At 41.3% G+C, this 22,452-nt stretch overlaps 2 protein-coding genes across 3 annotated transcripts in view; one reads left to right on the forward strand and one right to left on the reverse strand.

The window, feature by feature from the left end:
- C10H10orf105 (chromosome 10 C10orf105 homolog) overlaps positions 1–1,253 on the forward strand; it is a 31,020-nt gene extending 29,767 nt beyond the window's left edge. The window contains exon 2 of the mRNA XM_068257512.1: positions 333–1,253. Within this exon, the coding sequence (XP_068113613.1) occupies positions 333–769 (437 nt within the window). The 3' untranslated portion in view covers positions 770–1,253. The remainder of the gene's footprint in view (positions 1–332) is intronic.
- Positions 1–22,452, reverse strand: part of CDH23 (cadherin related 23) — a 1,682,716-nt gene that overhangs the window by 477,988 nt on the left and 1,182,276 nt on the right. The window contains exon 28 of one of the 2 annotated variants that reach the window (XM_068258233.1): positions 20,599–20,666. The exons of the other annotated variant lie outside the window; for it this stretch is intronic. Within the exon in view, the coding sequence (XP_068114334.1) occupies positions 20,640–20,666 (27 nt within the window). The 3' untranslated portion in view covers positions 20,599–20,639. Of the gene's footprint in view, positions 1–20,598; positions 20,667–22,452 lie in introns of those variants that run through there. 2 annotated transcript variants of the gene reach the window in all.

Genomic DNA, 22,452 nt, shown 5'->3' on the forward strand with positions numbered 1-22,452 from the left:
CAGTACGCCTGGTTGCTATGGCAATAGTGGACGCTGATTATCTGGAAGTGACCTCACCCACGTCCCGTGGAGCCCAAGGAGATCGCAGAAAGCCTTGTCCCCGGCTTTTCTAAGGGGGACTCAAACGCTATTTGGCTAAGTACAGACTGTTAGCCCCATCATTACGAGGTGAGAGCTGTCCTACAAGGCATACTCGTTTTTAATTACTGGAAGTTTCAGAGCGCCCTTTTCTGTTTCTTACACTTTATATTTATGTCACTTGTATTGGCACACTAGACAAAAAATAAAATATAAGGCTTATATTCATGCATGTTTTTCATCTTTATTCACAGGAAAGATGACAACGGAAAGCACAGAGACCTTCAGCAACAAAACACTAGAGAGAACCACTATCTTTGATCATGTCAACACTACTGTAGACAGTATTACCACGAACACCACTAACAGTCCTTTGGATTTTACGGACCCACTACCTATTATCATTTCGCTTATATGCATTTTTCTACTGCTGGCAACCTGTCTCATTTTTATGACACTTTGCAAGCCTGCAGCCCTAGACCAATCTCTCTATGGACCGCGGGAGTTTATGCCTTATCACATAGAAGATGCCAGTGAGCCACAGCTCAGACTATGGAAGCGTCTGGGTTCTCTCAGGCAATCAATCAACAGCTTCAGGCGCAGTAGGCCAGTATCCCAGTGCCAAAGGACCTGTCCAAGAAGACCACAGGCCACCCAAGACTGGTCTTTCATGGAGTCCACCAAAATGTGACTTTCCATTCTTAACAGCCAAGAGGTGGAGCTTTACAGAAGCATGATAAAAGGATTATTATTTTAACTACTTGATACAAGAAGAGATGCTTGTTGTTCGCTTTACACTTATAGATATACATGAGCTGCTTTGTAACTTGTAAAGCAAACACTATATGTCAATTTTGATTTGTGCTGTTCATATTAGAAAGTTAAAGCTAGTTTTATTTCCATAAAAGTAAGGTTGTATCAGACAAAAAGACAAAGCAAGCATTTTCCATATGCTTAAAAGCAAACTCTTTATGGGGGAGAGGAAGCATTTCCAGATTCTAAAATAATTTTATACTCTTTTTAAACTTCTCTTTTGGTCTCTAAAAGCATTCAGATACTATGTAATTCTTCGCCTGGTGCGATAAAGACAGCAAACAACCGGTCGTGTTTTATGTGGTTTATTTTTTTTAAGAACTCCAAAGCAATAAATATCTGTAGTATCAATGCAGCAGAAATTTGTTGGAAGTAGTACTGATTATTCTAAAAAACAGAATGCACCTTTCACAGTGCAGAAGACTGACACAGGACTTCACAATGACCTGTATTCTTCCAGAGCAAAGACTGAGGGCCCTTTCACACTTTGTCTATTGTTTTATGTCGCAATAGACAATATCATTGCATCACAATGCAGAGGCAGTTATATTCCTATGTTGCTATCGCATTGACTGCAGTGAGGCAGGTTCTGTCAAGATAAAGCACTACATGCAGTGCATTTACAGGTAATGTACAAAACTTTGATTGTATCACACCAAAAGCAGCCAAATAAAGCAATCCTGTGTATTAAACACCAAAAGCCCCTCTCACTCAGAGGTAACACACCCTTCATAATATTAAGTACCACTGCAAGGCGTGCATATAATAAAGGCTCCAGTTAAAAAGGACGCCAGATATTGAAGTAAAATAGGCACCAGGATATGCCTTCAAATATAATTTATAATACTGATATACTACTTTTCCCCACTGTAACCCCTATTTTTACAGTTCGTAAAATGTGCACCAATAAAAGTGATAAAATATTATTTTACCAATATGGTACTTCATTCATATAGTAAAAGATCTTTAATACTAACCAATATTTTACCATAACCTTACCTCACCCTACTCTCACACAGAACCCTCCCCATTGGTGCTAAACCTTAACCCCCTTCCTGGTGGTGCCTAACCCTCAGACCCCCCCTGGTGGTGCCTAACCTCAAACCCACCTGGAGGGGACATAACCTTTATTCCTCCATTTAATTTGCATAATATAAATTAGCATATGATTGTTTATGGTTTTTATTTAAAATAGAGTAAAAAAAAAGGATGAGTCAAAATATAATATATATATATATATATATATATATATATATATATATATATATATATATATATATATAGTTATAATTTAAAGTTTAAGTATGTTTGTTGAAAAACAATAATTTGTTGTGGTGCAAAAAGTTGGGAAGTAAACTTTTTTATTCTGAGAAACAGGCTTAGAAACAATTATAGAGTTTCAGAAACCATAATTTGTTAAATTATGAGTTATTGTAATTGATAAATTTGAAATGGAAATGAAAGTTAAAGAACACAAGCGATATAAGTTAGTTTTATATTTACACAGCGACCTTTTACAAACCATATAGTAGTTTTATATTTATGCTGTGCCCTTAATACACTTGGAGCTAACAGAAAAAAGATTTGCATTGATGTGAAAGAGGTGCCCTTTTTAATAGGCGCCATTATTACATTTTACCATTGCAAGGTGTTTGTAGGGTTGTGTGTGATAGCGTTTCCCGTGAGAAATATTTTCTCAATTCGAATAGATCATCGTGATATCTGGATGGCTGATACTGTGGTGAAACCCCTCCCACAGTGTGATGTCAGGATCATGGTCCTGACAGTTTACCGTGTAACCTCTTGCATTGTGGGAAATAATGGCTGCCTTCCAACCTCCAAGCAAGCTATATCTCCCTTCCCAGAATGTTCATTTACTGAGAGTTCTATGCACAGAGATCACCTGGCAGGACTAAAGATGTCGCCATATAAATTATTATAAATCGGGTTGAGGAAAGATTTTACAATGAGAAAACACTGACTAAATAATTTATAAATGAACTAGTAGACCTAAGCCTGTTAAAATAATGGGCTCTAGGTCTCCCTCACAACCTCTCTCCCCACCCGCTTTTGTGACCGCCACTGCTTGAAAGCACACATGTGCGCGCACGGCCCGTGCACACGCCTGCCCCCCTGGCCCTGTTCTCCTGTCCCGAAGGCTGCCCGCAAGCTACACATGCGCAGTAGCGCAAAAGCATGGACACAGGAATAGGAGGGAATGCAGAGACACGGGGGTTTTATACTATAGGATATTGCAAAAGATAAGCAATTTTATTCATTACATTTTCACTACAGTTCCCTTTTAAGTAAAGTTGACAGTTGGCACTGAGCCAAAACGTTGTACTAAACAACTTTTAGATGTTTGTGGCATAGGAATATGGGGAAACAAAAACGCCTCTAGATGTTCACTGTACAAAAAAAAGCTTTTACACAATAATGGAGTATGGATGTGAGAACTCCTATAGATAGTTGGAATTGTGCAAATCAATCAGAAAAACAATCAGAAATCAGATTGGACCTGTCGGAAATGATCGATTTGACCCCTTGATCTGACGGAAAATTGCATGGTATGTACCAGACATAAGGAAATGCATTTAATTGGCCCAGTTTTGAGCTGTATGCAATTTGCATGCAAGCAAGCATTCCACTGCCCATCCCTATTTGTCAGCCTACTCAAAGCCACATTTCAGCCAATCTTTTTAACCAGTTCGGCCTTTCTGGACGAGCTTTCTCATCCAGAAAAGCACTGCTGCATTCCCTGCGTGGTGCGCGCGATCGGGCGTCGCTAGCCCCCCGATCAGTGAATGGGAATATAATTCCCATTCACCGATCTAACTTCCCCGCAGAAATACCGACGCTTTCTATCCAGAGAGCGTGGTATTTCTGCCCCCCAGGAAACAACTCCCCTGCATTTAAGTTCCTGGATGCGACATCGTTCGCATCCAGGACTTTTCTCACTGTGGCCATCTTGTGGCAAAATAGTAAACTGCACCCACACACATAGTTTTAATTAAAGAATTACATTATCTTACATTTAAAATTAGCAATTTCCCTCCCACACCAAAAATTACCCACATACACTTTTTATTAAAAAAAAATAAAAAAAAAATTATAATAAAAAAAAACAAAAACATCATAAATAGTTACCCAAGGGTCTGAACTTTTTAAATATGCATGTCAAGAAAGTATGCTATTATATTATTTAAAATTATAAGCTTATAAATAGTGATGGACGCAAATTGAAAAACTGCACCTTTATTTCTAAATGAAATATCGGCACCATAAATTGTGATAGGGACATCGTTTAAACGGTGTAATAACCGGGACAGATGGGCAAATAAAATACCTGAGTTTTAATTACGGTAGCGTATATTAATTTCAAACTATAATGGCCAAAAACTGAGAAATAATGAATTTTTCTCATTTCTTTCTTAATCTTCCTGTTAAAATGGATTTAGAAAAAAATAATTCTTAGCAAAATGTACTACCCAAAGAAAGCCTAATTAGTGGCGGAAAAAAACAAGATATAGATCAATTAATTGTGATAAGTAGCAATAAAGTTATAGGCGAATGAATGGGAGGTGAACGTTGCTCGGATGCATGAGATTTTCGGCACTGCGGCGCTGAACCGGTTAATAACAGGGGTATATATTGTACAAAGTGTGCATATAGTAGTCTTCCCTCAGGCTGCTGTAATCCCATTGGTTCTGTGCCCCTTACATTCACTTGATATTATAAAGCAGAACATGTTTCCTAAAAAAACTACCATGGCCAGCAGGTGTTTCCTCCATTAAAAAAACGTGAATATGTCTTTTTATATACTAGAAGACCTGTATTCAAAGAATAAGGATAAGAAAACATCTAAAGACCATGGCTCATGCTGTTCATGAACAATACTCCCAAACGATGTCCTGATTGAGGATTGCTGCTTTACAAGCCCAAATCATGTCTCTACAATAACTCAGACTGGCACAGTGTGTTTGATAGTAGTGCTGATGCAGAGCAAAACCAATGCTACCATCCCCACCCTGCTGGCAGAAGACCTTTACTTTTTTCCCCCTCCCAGTTTATTTCTCCCTCAGAATTAAACACTGTCAAAAATGTTCATGGTTCATGGGTTGAAGACAGAGAAAAGTCCAAGTCCTTTTTCCTCAAGGAGGTAGAGCTACCATAGGCACAGCAACCCGATTTATTACAAACAAAACAACATTATAACTCTACTTCAAAAGATTATAGATTAGTTTTTTTTTTCTTAAAGAGACTCTGTAACAAAATGTTCAGCCTTATTTCTTCTACCCTATAAGTTCCCATACCTGTTCTAATGTGGTCTGTCGTACTGCAGCCTTTCCTAGTTGCACAGTTGCTGTAATATCTCTGTTATCTATTCTAATCTTCTTTCCTTTGTCAGCTTTGTCGGCTCAGGCAAGAATGTGCTGCTCTGCTTGTAATAGGGGGAAGCTATACACACCCTCTCCACACACCCTGCAGGCTCTGTATGAGTCACAGACTGAGCTTCTCTGAGCCTATCACAAGCTGGTTAGCAGCCATGTCTTTTGTTTGTAAACACTGCCTAAAACTGGCAATTACAAGCCAGGATTGCAGCAGGGAGTGGCAGAAACAGCACAGAGGGGCCCAGGAGAACATAATTAATAGAATTTTAGCTTTTTATTGTAAGAATTTTAGAGTACAGATTCTCTTTAATCAGAAGAATGCTTTGCATGTACCCGACCCAATAACTGTGTCTTACTGAATAGTTGGTCTTATTGTATTGTTTGTTCTTTTTATTAGGCCTTTACTGGATGGGGTAAAGCCTCCATGAGCAAGCAGCTGACTATATAGCACAGGGAACCCAAACTACAATGAGAGGTGGGCAGCTCCCAAATGACCAGGGTGACGAAGAGCATGCTGGTGGATTCACCCATGTACCAATGGGACTTCTGACAACCAACACCAAACATTGAGAAATGCTGTTAAGTGGTGACGGCCCATTGTTTCAAGCCACCTTAGCTCTTGTTCACATCACACAGCTCAATGCAGTAATGACACAGATTCATTTAATTAGTGCAAGCTCAAGAAGCATCAATCAAAAGGAACTGCAGGAACTGTCCACACAGAACAACCCACCTTCCCTCTAGCCATATTCGATCCCCGATGTGTCCACTCCCAACACCTAGATATGCGGACAAACAAGCTAAACTACGGAAGATGCACACAATCCCACAATAACCAGCGTGCACGTTTGTCCGCATACCTTTGAATGGAACTGTGTCATTACTGCATTGAGCTGTGTGACATGAACAAGAGATAAGGATGCTCGAAATGGCAGGCCATTGCAACTTTCCAGCATTTCTCAATGCTTATGCTTGTACCTTTGTATTATTAGTATTATTGATTCATAAAGCGGCAACATATTCCATGGCACTGTACAAAGTAGAAAAACGAACAAGGGGTACATAATGATATAGACAATGATAAACATCAAATTTGGACACTGCTACAACATACAGAACTGGTGGTTACAATGACAGATGTAGCATAATAAATAAAATATATAACAGAGTGCAATCTATGAAATGAACAACAAAATCCAAGACACAAAAGGGTGAGAGAGCCTTGCCCTTGCGAGCTTACAATTTAAACAAATGGGGGGGGGGGGGGGCAAGAGGTGGGGACCTTACTTTAAGTGGTTTCTTGATTTCTGAAGAGCTGTGCCAGATTGTCTTTGGTGTTTGTATAACAAAGGGAATACATGGGATGGGAGGAATAATGTCTCCTGTCTGAGTTGTTCCCTCATTTCATAGAACAGGATTATGGTCTACATCTGTGCCCATTGTGTTAGACGACCATATTCTGCAGCACACGTTCCACTTATACATACAGTATACACATGGAGAAGGTGATCGTGGAAAGACACATACTTTCCACAAATATTTTATCATGATCTTCTGTATTCATGTCTATTTAAATTTGTTAAAGAAAACAAATTTAAATAAATGTATTATGTAAATGTTTGTGAATGTGCACAGTACCAATGATACCCGCAGACACGATACTTATTCAGAACAAATATGAATTGTTACAAAGAGAGGAGAGGTAGGCACTCAAACCCTGCTGTATTTGTTGTGGGATAATTCCAAAAGGTGCCTGCTTAATAATACGAACACCCAGCAAAAAGACCATGTGCTCTAGACAAGAAGAGCAAGTTCTATCAATGAAAGTCCACAGAGAGAAAGATCTGGCACTATAGCTTTTAATAGCAAAAATCAATGATATGAATGTGCAGCCGTGCATAAAAGTCCAATGCATTGGCAAATGTGCAAATCTTTATAAATGCAGTATATAAAAGCATGTTTATCAGGTGTGCTGGAGCTGGGTGAGAGGGAGGCAGCTGTGAGTGCCAGGGGTTGGAGGTGCTAGGCCTAGCACCTCCTGGCACCATGTTCAGCCTATGTGGCTGGGCAGCATGGGAGTGTCGTCATATGGAGGGCGGGGTGAGTGGAGAGAACAATGCTCTTGGGTGTTGCTCCACCAAAGTGGATAACTGGCTAAGCGGCCAAGAGGAGTCGGGTGCTGCTGCTGGATTCTCGGCAGAGGTGGTGATTTTCTGCCACGATGGCCGACTTTAATCAAGCATGTATATGAAGCTTTAATCTTTAAGCCTACTTTAAATTATGAGTTAAGTGTGGTAAGGCTAATTGGTAGCATCTTTTTATTTCCAAGTGTACTGGCTTACTTTTAAACAGTTAGAAAAAAAAATGTTGGAAAGGAAAACGCATGAACTTATTTCTTCAGTTTTCCTCATACATTATATAACACAGAAACATTATGTATAGCTAGAGTTTAAGGGACAGGGAAATCAATTTGTTCTGTGTTGTTTTCCCATTTCAGGGCATACCCTATATCTGCCCCAATGCATATGGAAATATAAATCGAAAGTGCACCTTTGCCTGAAGCTGAATACAAACATGGGATAAAGCACGTTGGGACTACAAACTAAATACAAACAAACAATGCAGTACCGGCTTGCAGGCAACTCAAACTGCCCAAACACCACCCACATCAATCGTGTTTCCTACACTACACTATACATAGATTTAAAGAGGGACGTCATAATATAAGTTAATGAATATATAAAATATAACTTAATGAATAAGAATGCTTTTTTTAAATAAAATAATACATTAATGTCTAAAATACTTAGTGTCTAGTGCATTGTAAAATCTTCCCTTAGCCTGATTTATATTCTAAATTTATCACAGATGGCGACATCTTTAATGCTAGCAAGGTGAGTCACTGTAGATTTCTTCCCTCACCCGATCTGTGAAGTGTTCAGGAAAAACACTTGGTCAACTTGATTTCTCTGGGGCGGAAGGCTGCATGACATCATTGCCCAAGCTAAACATCACTGGGAGGGCGGGGTTACATACCAATATAGAGCAATATATAGTTTTTAAGAAGCGTTTCTGATGCTGAAGCCAAGATAAATTAAGTCGTAATGGGTATCCTGAAAGGTTTATTACATTTTACTATGCGTCATTATGGCTCCTTTTTAATTTATGAGTAAAGGAAAGAGAGAAGTGCCAGCACTGCTTCAGTTGCTTTATTCAATACAAAAGTGATCACAAATTGCTGCGTCAAATGCATACATCAATAACATGTGAGGCGCATACCGGAGGTTGCTGCAAATGGGTGCGGTGGGTGCAGGGGTGGAGGAGCCTTACAGCCGTTTCACGCTAGTGCGCTTCTACGGAGGCTGTGAATTTAATTTAGCCATGACACAGAGACACCAGGACTGAGTCTAATGTGAGCCACAAATGTTTTAACTTCTATGGTTTGGGGCACATTCCATTTGGTAAAATGATCAGCATAACTCAAGCTCAAAACTTGAAGGCAACATCATGACACCATAGTAAATTATTCATTGTACCCACTTTTACATTAATTATTCTGTTTCACCATCAGTTATGCTTCCCATAACTATATATTGCTGTATATTGGTATGTTACTCTGCCATCCCAGTGATGTTTAGCCTAGTCTATTTAGGTATGCATCAAATCACCGTCATTTTGGTGGCTCTGGCAGGCACTTGAAAACTTCTCGGGTAGATGCCTTACAGCATGCAGATTTTGCCAGTGGAAGCAATTATGGGTCTGGTGGAGAATGAGGAACTCAAAGAACTAAGAGAATTGAGAGAAATAGGATCACTGGTTGCACATAGCATCATTGCCCTTAAATGGGAAAAAAATGAGCCAATTAGGTTGACAAAATTGCTGGAGAGAATGTGTCACTTTTGGGAGGAGATGACCCCAGAAGGGGCAGGCCTTGTCAAAGAGGGGGACACCGGCGGATGGCTGAAGGGCCTAGAAGATACTTGGAGGAGACTGTTGGGGAAGATAGGAGTTGCATAGATGGACAAAACTGAATGATCTGATGGGAGTGTAAAGATGGAATAGGTGGTGCAAGGTTTGAATGAGAGAAGAGTTGGGTAGATGGATGCCACCCACACGGATAATTTAATTGCAGTGGATGTGACTGTGTGGTATGAAAGGGTTATATGCATGACTGAGTCTAATTAAAATGATATGTTTCAAGAAATAATATGTAGATGAACTATTGTTATTAGCTGTATATATATATTTTTTGTGTGTGTTCTTTTTTGTGTGATAAATAAAGAGAAATATATTAGAGTGAGTATGAACTATGATGCAAATTTATAGCCAGTCATAAGGAGCTTTATGATGAAGCCTTTCTGTTAAGTCTGGCAATACTGAAACAAAGCTGAGTTCGGAAAAAAGAAAAAAAAATCACTGTCATTTTATTCAAAATGTTAGCAACACTGTAATACCAAAAACATGTAAAGTTTACAAACATTGTTGTCAATAGCCAATGAATAATACAACCACAGCCGGCTGGGCCCTCACATGCACACAGGTAGCAGGCACGTCAGACACACCAGGGATCCCAAAACTCCAGTAACAAACCAATAGCCTGGTGATGAACTATGACAGGTTCAAAATGCCATGCTTAAACTGGACAACTGCTTGCCAGTGAAGCAGATCAAGGCAGCTTCACCAAGTTGAAGCGAGCTCAGCTGAATCAAAAATCAGAGTTTGTCCACCCTAGGGTGCTTGCACTTTCTCCTGGATGCTTTAACAGCAGTGTATTAAATGACACCCGAGGTGAAAATAAACTAATGAAATAAACAATTGTATCTATCCTCCTTCTAAAATGACTTTTTAAGATATTCCACAGTTTTATTTTATATTTAAATCTACTTTTTACGTTTTTACTGTTTTATAGTTTTTGCTCAATGACACATTCATTGAAGTATGCCAGAGCTAAAATCTATGAACTATTGGCCATTTTTATCTCTTTACTGCTCTCAGAAGCCATTTTCTGCTAGGAAAGTGTTTTATAGTTGTCATTTCTTATTAGTGAGGGTCACACTGTAGTCTGACCCAGTGCTGACTCAGACGGGAACTGCCACTACCTGTTTAACTCTTTCAGGTAGAGAAAGAAAAAAAAGGAACTCAGCCTAGTTATTTGTGTGCTAGGCACTGTACATACATATTTATAATTAACTATTTACTTTCCTCACTCTCCTAAAAATACCCAAAATTATTTTTTTTTATTTTCTATTAAGTTTTAATTAAAAAAAAAAAGTCACCTTAGGGTCTGAACTTTTTTTTTAATATGCATGTTAAGAGGATATATTACTATTATTTTTTAAATTATGAGCTTGTAAATAGTGATGGATGCAAAACTAAAAAAATGCACCTTTATTTCCAAATAAAATATTGGCGCCATACATTGCGATAGGGAAATATAAATGGTGTAATAATCGGGACAAATGGGCAAATAAAGTACATGCATTTTAATTATGGTAGAATTATTATTTTAAAACTATAATGGCCGAAAACTGTGAAATAATGAATTTCTTCCATTTTGTTTTCTTAATATTGCCATTAAAATGCATTTAGAATAAAATAATTCTCAGCACCCAAAGAAAGCCTAACTGGTGCCGGAAAAAACAAGATATAGATAATTTCATTGCATAAGTAGTGATTGGCGAATAAATGGGAGGTGAAAGTTACTCAGATGCATAAGGTAAAAAAACACTGAAGGCTGAAGTGGTTAAAAGACCACTATCGCAAATCATTTAATTTTTAATCACCTCAAAGTAGATACATCAATTATACAAAAGCCTTTCTGACATGGCCCTTTAATTTTTCATTTATCACTGTAGCTGGTTTCCGTCAGCCCCTGAAGTAACGCTGACGGACTTTTGTAATTGTAAAGCCATAGCAGGGGAGCCTTGTCATGTACAGATAAAACAGATGGTTCAGCCCTGCTCTCCCTAACTGCCAAAACAAACTTGCGCACTGGCCCTCTTTCCCATCATAAGCCGTTACTTCAAATGAACCCCCCGCACTCAGGCATCCCGCAGGCATTGAGGGAGGCAGCTGTCAGTGCAGGCTCTGCTGCGCAATGAGCCGCTCTCCCCCTCCATCCATTTGCCGCGGGTCTGCCTGTGATGACACGCTGTGTTATGAGCCGCTGTGTAATGAGCCACTCCTCCCCTTCTTTCATTCACCGATGCTCAGCTGTTTATAGTAGTCCTTTAAGCATGGGATTTCGACCTTGTCAAAAGGCATCCCCAGGTTATTGGTTTGTTACTGGACTTTCGGGATCCCTGGTGTGTCTGGCGTGCCTGCTACCTGTGTGCATGTGAGGGCCCAGCCGGCTGTGGTTGTATTATTCATTGGAGATTGACAGCAATGTTTGTAAACTTCACATGTTTTTGGTATTACAGTGTGGCTAACATTTTGAGTAACATTACGGTTATTTGAAGCAGGGCCTGGCCTTCTGCTGTTTTTCAATTGTTACATTGAGTCCCAGATCCATGCTCCCCCTTGCATTTGGGGTTTCACCATTTTTGGAATAGCCTGTGAGTTCAAGGAATCACTCTTTAATACATGTATTTAGTTATGCGGCCTGCTTCTCCTCCCAGTGCACTCTGGGAGACTGGGTGTTTCTTATCACTTTGGAACCTGTAACAAACATACATTCTGAAGGGATGCTCTTTGCATACATTAGACATTACCTTGCACATTCAGTGGTAACTGACAGCTGCTGATATATAACTGACAGCAACTGGCATATTTCAGTTCTGGCAAAATATTGTCAGAACTGGAAGGGATCACTGTAAAGGTGGCCATACATGGTATACTTTTTTCATACAATCTTACCATTTCTATGTAATATAAGGTAACTGCCTAACTTATCCTTTCAGTATATTCACTTAATTTACCCTTGTACTACATAGAAATGGTAAGATTGTATGAAAAAATTGTACCATGTATGGCCACCATAAGACGAACATGGTGAGCTTCTGAGAGGAACTGATGGTGAGATTAGTATTTAATATTCATTTGCACCTACGTCATGTGTTTATTTTAAATCATTTGACTCGCTTCAGGTTCCCTTTCAGATAGTGGTGGGGAACGAGCAAGCGGGACGCGTATGTGCGCGCATTGCGGGGGGTAGCGGCTGTGACCTAGCCCTCCTTTTTTAATGGGCGGGCCTTTTCACTAGTGTAAATATAATTAAGCAACTGCTGCAAAGCTGATGACAACACTTTGCGTGAATCCAGTGATATTTTATAGGCTTCAGATCAAGTGTATGGGTCTGGTGTGAATATCTGTTCATGTCAGCTCACAAAGGGGGAACCTAACGGCAGCCACTCACTACATCTTCAGCGAAACCCTTGCTACGCTTATCTACTCCCCACAGAACTTCACCTGAAGCTCAGGGGAGTACATAGGCGTATTTGTGGTTAACAGTGTGCTGTATGCCCAATAACCTATCTGATTATGTATATAGGGTATCATTTTAACCGTGACAAGTGAGAGAATAGATTTTGTATTGTTTGACAACTGAGGGCTAAGTCATGTGATTTTTTTTTACCGGAAAGCTGAATGAAAAGCAATAAAACTTATTTTCATGTACTCTGTACCCCCAAATAAATACTTGTTAAAAAAACAAAAGTGACAGCTTTTAAAATATGTATGCCATGAGAGTGTATTACTGTTAATCATGAAGATAAGGGCTTTTATTTACTGATAGAGTACAATGAGAAAACAAAAAACACAAACCAGAAACTAATATTGTATCGCCATACATTGTACTAGGAACATTATTTAAATGTTGAGATAACCAGGACAAATTAGCAAACACAATGTGTTGGTTTTACCTATGGTAACATTGTTTATTTAAAAACTATAGTGGATGGAAATGGAGAAAAAGTGTATTTTTTCTTTTTTTTCCTCATTTTTCCCTTTAAAATGCACAGATAATAACATAATTACTAAAAGCAGATATCACCCTCACAAAGCATAATTTGTGGCAAAAAAACAAGATATAGATCATTTACATCTGATGAGTAGCAATAAAGTTATTGGCGAATGAATGGGAGGAGCGCTGAAATGTGAAAATTGCTCTGGTTTTTAAAGGGAACCAGAGATGAACGTTTCACACAAAATAAACATATCAGTTGATAGCTTGTAAAGAATAAATGCTCTACCTGATAATTTCGCCGCTCTGGTGTGCCTTTTTTAGTGTTTTTTTATCCATTATTGCTCCAGGAAAAATCAAATATGGCCGCCGGCTCATATCCCTTCTCCTTCCAGGTTATATGAGTTGTTCTGGATGTGCTATCTAGGCTATATGAGACTATGCTGCTATCTAGGCTAAATGCAGCCTTTCATCTATGTGCTTTCATTTTGGTATGATATCTGCCTGTAGGAAGTGTCTCTCATAGGAATGAAACTGCCGTTATTATCAGTATCTAGTGCACACAGAGCACACAGAGCACACAGGGATCATATTACAGCCACAGAGGTTCTCTCTCAGGAGCAGCAGCCTCTCCCATATCATCACAGCTCTCAGTATGCAAAGCATGAAATCTAAGCCAGGAGAGGGGAAGGCTTGGGCTTGAAAGGACTCCACAGAAGAGTGACTCAGCTATAATGATTCCAGGTCAAACCTCGACTGAATAGTCTGTGGATTCTTATCACAGTTGCTAATAGACTAATTAAGCAGATAACAATGAAACTAAAAGCAGGGTAGGTGTTTACTGTCATGTTCCCACTGATAAATGTAATAAAATACATGAGGGTGCTTCATCTCTGGTTCTCTTTAAGCAAAAAACTCTGTGGTGCTGAAGTGGTTAACACCTATTCTATATAAGTGGTTGATAGAAATTGCATGGAACAACTTTATTGTGGCTTGGGTAAATGAGCAGTGGAGAGCAATGAAGCAAAGCTACGTGTTCACTCCAAGCATCCAAATCTGTGATAGACAAAATAGATATACGGTAATCATTTCAATGAACAGAGTTTTGCTTCAATGTTTTCCAGTGCATCTCCCTTAATAGATCACCCTAGTATATTGCTTTTTGTATGAAGTGTATTAGTACCCTTTGGCCCCATTCAAATGAGTGATTCTGGAATTGTGTGGTTACTACTTACTAATGATAAGCACTAGAAAGATAGCCCGTGGTCTCCGGTGGCCGACCCGACCTGGCCAGGCCGGCGGCCAGGTCGGGCCTCTTCTGTGCTCCATTGTGCAGTCCATGCCGGCGCGCTGACATCATCGGACGTCCTCCGGGCTGTAATTCTGAGCCTGCGCAGTACAGCCCGGAGGACGTCAGCGCGCCGGCGTGGAACGCACAATGGAGCGCAGAAGAGCCACCGGGAGCCTGCGGAGCGGCGCCGAGGGCACCTGGAGGAAGCCCCAGGTAAGTGGATAAGGATTTTTATTTTTTTTTCATAGTCCCTGAACCTTCCCTTTAAAGGGAACCCGAGGTGAGAGGATATGGAAGCGGCCATATTTATTTCCTTTTAAACAATACCAGTTGCCTGGCAGTCCATCTGATCCTGTGTCTCTAATACTTTTAGCCATGGACCCTGAACAAGAATGCAGCAAATCAGGTAGTCTGACTCAGCTGACTTGGGTTTTACTGGATTAGTCATATGCTTGTTCCAGGGTTTTGACTACTTATGCCAGAACATCAACAAGGCTGCCACATTACAGGCATTGTTTACTAGGAAATAAATATGGCAGCCTCCATATCCCTCTCATCTCTGGTTCCCTTTAAGCCCAGAGATCAATCCTCTTAGCACCAATCTCCGTTTTCACTTAGCTGCGCATATACCAGTCTCTGAGTCAACAGACCTTTTGTAGCTTTGGTCATCTAGAAAGACTGCTAGCAAAACATACATAGATTTTAATGCAGTCATCTTATCCAATCAATTGTAAAACAATCAAGGGCAAGACTTTAAATATTTGGAAACTATCGATTCAATTAAGTACAATAACATTTTTCTAAATCACCCACTGAATAAAACATTTACGTTTAGTCGAAAATGATTACTAATTAAATAGTCTTTCTTAAAAGGAACATTACTGCATACAGTATAAGTTAATGAATAGAAGTCTTCATTTTTTACAATATTCAGTTATAAATTATTTAGTCAATGTTTGCTTATTGTAAAATATTTTCTTTCCCTGACTTACATTCTTAAATTTTAATCAGGAGGTGACATCTAATGTATGCAAAGAGCATATTTATTTCCTAGTAAACAATGCCTGTAATGTGGCAGCCTTGTTGATGTTCTGGCATAAGTAGTCAAAACCCTGGAACAAGCATATGACTAATCCAGTAAAACCCAAGTCAGCTGAGTCAGACTACCTGATCTGCTGCATTCTTGTTCAGGGTCCATGGCTAAAAGTATTAGAGAGACAGGATCAGATGGACTGCCAGTCAACTGGTATTGTTTAAAAGGAAATAAATATGGCCGCTTCCATATCCTCTCACCTCGGGTTCCCTTTAAAGGGAAGGTTCAGGGACCATGAAAAAAAAATAAAAATCCTTATCCACTTACCTGGGGCTTCCTCCAGCCCGTGGCAGGCAGGAGGTTCTACGCCGGCGCGCTGACGTCATCGGACGTCCTACGGGCTGTACTGCGCAGGCTCAGAACTACTGAGCCTGTGCAGTACAGCCCGGAGGACGTCCGATGATGTCAGCACGCCGGCGTGGACCGCACAAAGGAGCGCAGAAGAGGCCCGACCTGGCCGATGGCCTGGCCAGGTCGGATCGGCCACCGGAGACCACCGGGAGCCTGCGGAGCAGCGCCGAGGGCACCTCCTGCCTGCCACGGGCTGGAGGAAGCCCCAGGTAAGTGGATAAGGATTTTTATTTTATTTTCATAGTCCCTGAACCTTCCCTTTAAGTTAGAAGACTGATCACCAATCAATGAGATTCAAGTGTCAAAGAGAAACATGGCAATGTGACACTTATATTCATGACACCACTAGCATTCATGAGAGTAGCACCTAATATGTGAAAATGCTATTGCTATCTTTCTAGTGCTTATCATTAGTAAGTAGTAACCACACAATTCCAGAATCACTCATTTGAATGGGGGCCAAAGGGTACTTATACACTTCATACAAAAAGCAATATACCGTACTAGGGTGATCTATTAAGGGAGATGCACTGGAAAACATTGAAGCAAAACTCTGTTCATTGAAATGATTATATCTATTTTGTCTATCACAGATTTGGATGCTTGGAGTGAACACATAGCTTTGCTTCATTGCTCTCCACTGCTCATTTACCCAAGCCACAATAAAGTTGTTCCATGCAATTTCTATCAACCACTTATAGAGAATAGGTGTTAAGCTATTTTAGCTGTAGTGAGTGGCTGCCGTTAGGTTCCCCCTTTGTGAGCTGACATGAACAGATACACACCAGACCCATACACTTGATCTGAAGCCTATAAAATATCACTGGATTCACGCAAAGTGTTGTCATCAGCTTTGCAGCAGTTGCTTAATTATATTTACACTAGTAAAAAGGCCCGCCCATTAAAAAACGAGGGCGAGGTCACAGACGCTACCCCCCGCAATGCGCGCACATACGCGTCCCGCTTGCTCGTTCCCCACCACTATCTGAAAGGGAACCTGAAGTGAGTCAAATGATTTAAAATAAACACATGACGTAGGTGCAAATGAATATTAAATACTAATCTCACCGTCAGTTCCTCTCAGAAGCTCATCATGTTCTTCTTATAGTGGCCATACATGGTACAATTTTTTCATACAATCTTACCATTTCTATGTAGTATAAGGGTAAATTAAGTGAATATACTAAAAGGATAAGTTAGGCAGTTCTCTTATATTACATAGAAATGGTAAGATTGTATGAAAAAAGTATACCATGTATGGCCACCTTTACAGTGATCCCTTCCAGTTCTGACAATATTTTGCCAGAACTAAAATATGCCAGTTGCTGTCAGTTATATATCAGCAGCTGTCAGTTACAACTGAATGTGCAAGATAATGTCCAGGTTTCCCTATGGCTCAAGTGGGTGATATTACAGTTTAACCTCCTGGGCGATAATCCCGAGCTGAGCTCGGGGTATGTCGCGCAGGAGGATTTCTCAGGCCCTGGTGGGCCGATTTGCATAATTTTTTTTGTTACACGCAGCTAGCACTTTGCTAGCTGCGTGTAACTTCCGATCGCCGCCGATCCGCTGCTCGCCGCTGTGCCACGCACCCCCCCCCCCCCAGACCCCTTGCGCAGCCTGGCCAATCAGTGCCAGGCAGCGCTGAGCGGTGGATCGGGACTCCCTCTGACGTCGGTGACGTCATCGCGAGCATCGCCATGGCGACGGGGAAGCCTAGCAGGAGATCCCGTTCAGAACGGGATCTCCTGCTTGCGCTGATCGCCGGAGGCAATCGGAGGGGGTGGGGGGATGCCGCATGCTGCGCCCCCTCCTGGGCGATGCAATTGTATCGCCCAGCGGGTTAACAGTGTGCTGACCAGGAAGCTGTTATGGGGTAATGGCCATTTTTAAAATGGAGGACTGAAAATTCCATTGATCACAGTGGACAAATGGGATGCAGGAGAGGAGAAAGATATTGAAGAGTAGACTACACAGGAGGTATGTATGACCTGTGTATGGTTATTTTGACTTTTTTATTTTCGGTTCAGGTTCTCTTTAAAGATGAACTCCAGTGAAAATAATGTAATAAAAAAAAGTGCTTCATTTTTACAATAATTATGTACAAATGATTTAGTCAGTGTTTGCCCATTGTAAAATCTTTTAAATCCCTGATTTACATTCTGACATTTATTACATGGTGACATTTTTATTGTGGCAGGTGATGTAGCTGCTGCATGCTTTTTTGGCAGTTGGAAACAGCTGTAAAAAGCTATTTCCCACAATGCAGCAAGGTTCACAGACAGGAAACTTCCAAGAGTACGTACTCAGAATTTCTATGTGGGAGAGGTTTCACCACAATATCAGCCATACAGCTCCCCCTGATGGTGTGTTTGTGAAAAGGAATATATTTCTCATGTAAAAGGGGGCATCAGCTACTGATTGGGATAAAGTTCAATTCTTGGTCAGAGTTTCTCTTTAAAGAGAAACTCCAACCAAGAATTGAACCACAGTGAACGACAGCATACACAGGAATAGTCAGGAAAACCCACAGTAGGGGGCCTATTCAGAAACTGCAGTCACACAGACAGAACGCCAGCAACACAACATGACTTCGTAGTATGGACAGCCAAAAGTGAAAATATAGCCAGTCATTTGTTAGTAAGATTGTAGCAGAATGCCACTGACTATCTCTACGAAAATAACACATTTAGGCGCAGTTAAAATTGCGCAAGTAGAGATCATGGGAGTTCTTAGCCCATTCCCAAGCCGAGTTATTAATTTTGGTGCAACCACTTGGGCTAGACTCAGGATTCTTTGTCTCTGTATGATTACCCGGATCCACTGAATATGAATCTGTCATCCGCACAAATATGGCATTTCCTGTTTTTGAATTACAGCATTTTATAAGTTTAAAGGGATACTGTAGGGGGGGTTGGGGGAAAATGAGTTGAACTTACCCGGGACTTCTAACGGTCCCCCGCAGACATCCTTTGCCCGCGCAGCCACTCACCGATGCTACGGCCCCGCCTCCGGTTCACTTCTGGAATTTCAGACTTTAAAGTCTGAAAACCACTGCGCCTGCGTTGCCATGTCCTCGATCCCGCTGATGTCACCAGGAGCATACTGTGCAGGCACAGACCATACTGGGCCTGCGCAGTATGCTCCTGGTGACATCAGCGGGATCGAGGACACGGCAACACAAGCGCAGTAGTTTTCAGACTTTAAAGTCTGAAATTCCAGAAGTGAACCGGAGGCGGGGCCGGAGCATCAGTGAGTGGCTGCGCGGGCACAGGATGTCTGCGGGGGACCATTAGAAGCCCCAGGTAAGTACAACTCATTTTCCCCCCGACACCCCTACAGTGTCCCTTTAAGCCTAAATCTCTCTCCAAGGAATTTAACTGTGATTAGTTTGTCAGAGGGGCGGGCTTGGTCCCACCACAAAACTAGCTTCCATAAAAACAGGATGCATGCAAGGAGGGGTATTCCTCCCCTGTGTACCATCACCTGATCAAGCCAGCCAGCCAGAGGACCATGTGGCTGGTGTCCATTTGCCTGAACTGAAACAAAGGACATTTTCCATGTGCTCATATTTCCCAGAAAGAACATATTTCCACATGAACTTAAGCATTTTTATTTTGTTCCCTTTTTATTTTCTTTATACTGCACTAAGATTGTCTCTATAATTGTTGATTTTAGTGATTTTCTGTATATATTAAATATTTATATTGCATTTATAATAAAGACTTCTAAAAAGTCATTTATTTGTTCAGCTACCCCTGCTATTCAGCTGCACAACTGAATTCTAGCTTCTGAAGAGTCGCTACTACTGTTGATAGCTAGATAAACTAGAGTGTGTTTTAACCATTTTTATTTGCAGGTATTAGTTAGGTCTCCTACCCTTCTGTAGGAGTGGTGGCAGTTATACCCTGAAATAGTGTGCAATTTGAATTACCGTAATTCATAAGCTCCCTTCTAGTCGGTCTGCTGCCAAAATCCCAGCGATTTCTGTGCACCGATTGCGACCACAGATTGCATGGTCTTTGTGCTGAAACCGATTGGAAGGCATTGTGCGGTCCGGCCACTAGGGGGCTTGTGACAAAGTGCTTGTAATGTAAGGGACCAGGTTGAGATGTCATATGTCAGACACCATTATTGTAGGTGTTTCCTCCCTGCCAACACCCAAACTTGTGAGATGTAGATGAATTAATGCCAATGGAACAGTGAATTGTGTGGGAGTATAAACGGGGTGGATATGAAGTATAGTAATGAAAGCAAACGCAATATGAGGATTGGGATATGAGTGCACTATAATATGTGGAGGTGTAATCTGGAGTACTTATCAGAATGCTAGTCTAGTATTAGGATACGGACTCTAGGTAGTGATACCACCGCCACATGTTAGTGTGCATGCACACACGTGTTTGCCGTGGGCGCACCCACCCGTCGCGCACACGCCTGCCCTACTACCTGGCCCATCCTCCTGTCCCAACGGTTGACTGCACTGCGCACATGCGCAGTACCAAAAACCACGGACACACAGATGGAAAGAGGATGACGCAGGGACAGTTAGGTTTTATTATAGAGGATAAGGAAAACTGGAGCAAGAAAGTATATGGCCATATTTATTTCCCTTTAAACCAATGCCAGTTGCCCCCGCAGTTCTGCTTATCATTCTGATCATTCTGGCATCAGTAGTGTCTGAATCACACATCTGAAACAAGCATGCAGCTAATCTTGTCAAATTTTTGTCAGAAACATCTGGGTCTGTGGATAAAAGTATTAGAGGCAGTGGATCAGGCAGGACTGCCAGGCAATTAGTGTTGTTTAAAATTAAATACATATTTCAGCCTCCACATCCCTTTCACATCAGGTTCCCTTAAAAGTTTAATAAGTGGGGGGTGTAATATCATGGGATTTGAGTACTGTGGTAATTATCACCATATTGTATGCTGTAAGCAGTGCTAATTTTCAATCTTTTTATTTTCCCTGCATACCCTTCTGTCACCACTTCTGTTTGGAGAACCAGGTTTTGGAGCTTAATGTCATGTGGATATAAACTATATACAGTACTGGGGGGAGGCAGTGTAACATTTGAGGCCTGTGGCTCTGTAGGTTCACCACTCGGTTGCTCACAGTGGGTAATTACAGTACTAGAAATATAGGATGGGAGAGCATGCACTGCAAGATGTGTGTGAGCGTACTGGGGGGATGGGCAGTGGTCCAAGAGTGCAGAAAAGTTGGCAGAGTAATGTGTGGGTCTGCATTTGAACAAAAAAAGGGAAATGTCAAAACAATAACCATAATCCATCACTAAGGAAAATGTTGTGGGGCTTAATAAAGGGAGAAGTGATACTCTGATGGATTCATGATCAGGGCATTTTGTTTCATTAAAATATAGGGTCTGATTCACTAACATTTACTGTGCACTAATAGCACATGTTAATCTTCGTGTAAGATATGCAGGTTTTATTGCATAAGTGCACTAATATGTGCTATGTCCATATTATGCTCGTTATTGGCCAATTTAGCATATGAAATAAAACGTAGGTAACGTGTTATGCAATTTGTGTGACTGAAGCTAAAATGTCAGCAGCACCAGGTAAAGGTTAGTGAATCAAGCCTATTGTGACTATTTGTATGAGGTTTTTAAAGAGATGAAATACAATTTTGGCTTACATCAAAATTTTTCATCATTAGCTACCCATCTAATAGCAGTTTGCCAGGATGCCAGGATGTGGTATAGACAGGTGCATACATCCAAATCCAAAATGGACGGGAAAGATACAAATGTATGCACAATACAATACAATAATACAATACAATAACATTTCTATAGCGCTTTTCTCGCATAGGACTCAAAGCACTTAGGCTCTCTCAGATTCAGTAATTGGTAGTAGGATGAAGTGTTCACACAACAAAAGTTATATTTCTGCAAATGCCAAACTGAACAGGTGGGTTTTCAGTCTGGATTTAAACATGTCCAGGGATGGAATCCTGATCTGTTGAGGTAAGGAGTTCCAAAACGTAGGGGCAGCATGACAGAAGGCTCTGGGACCAAAAGTTTCCAAGTGGACTCTAGGTATGATTATTAGAACCTGTGCATCTGAGAATGCGGGGATTGCTACGCAGCTGTAACATATCTTTCATGTATTCAGGGCAGGCACGGAGCTGGGGGGGGGGGGTCAGGCACGGAGCTGGGGGGGGGGGGGGGTCGGGGTAGGACAAGTGCCCCGGGGCGCCTGGTCCCCAAGGGCGCCCAGCTGAGCTTCGGGTTGTTGTTTTTTTTCGGGGGGGGGGGGGGGGGAGCAGAAGCAGCGCAGAGAAGAGGGAGAGCTGTGCGGACGGTGGGGAAGGGGGGCCATCTCCCCCCTCCTTCCCTCACCTTAGGTGCTCTCCCTCCCTCGCTCTCCCCTCCAATGTCCGGGTGGCTGGCAGCAGCGGGCGGAACTCACTTCCGTCTCGCTCCAGCGCGGAAGCCGGAAGTTCGGGTGCGCAGCCGCTGCTCTGGTCTGGACCAGACCAGAGTAGTGGTAGATCCATCCGGCGCTGC

This window comes from Hyperolius riggenbachi, chromosome 10 (assembly GCF_040937935.1).
Source record: "Hyperolius riggenbachi isolate aHypRig1 chromosome 10, aHypRig1.pri, whole genome shotgun sequence".
In the NCBI taxonomy this organism is placed as follows: domain Eukaryota; kingdom Metazoa; phylum Chordata; class Amphibia; order Anura; family Hyperoliidae; genus Hyperolius; species Hyperolius riggenbachi.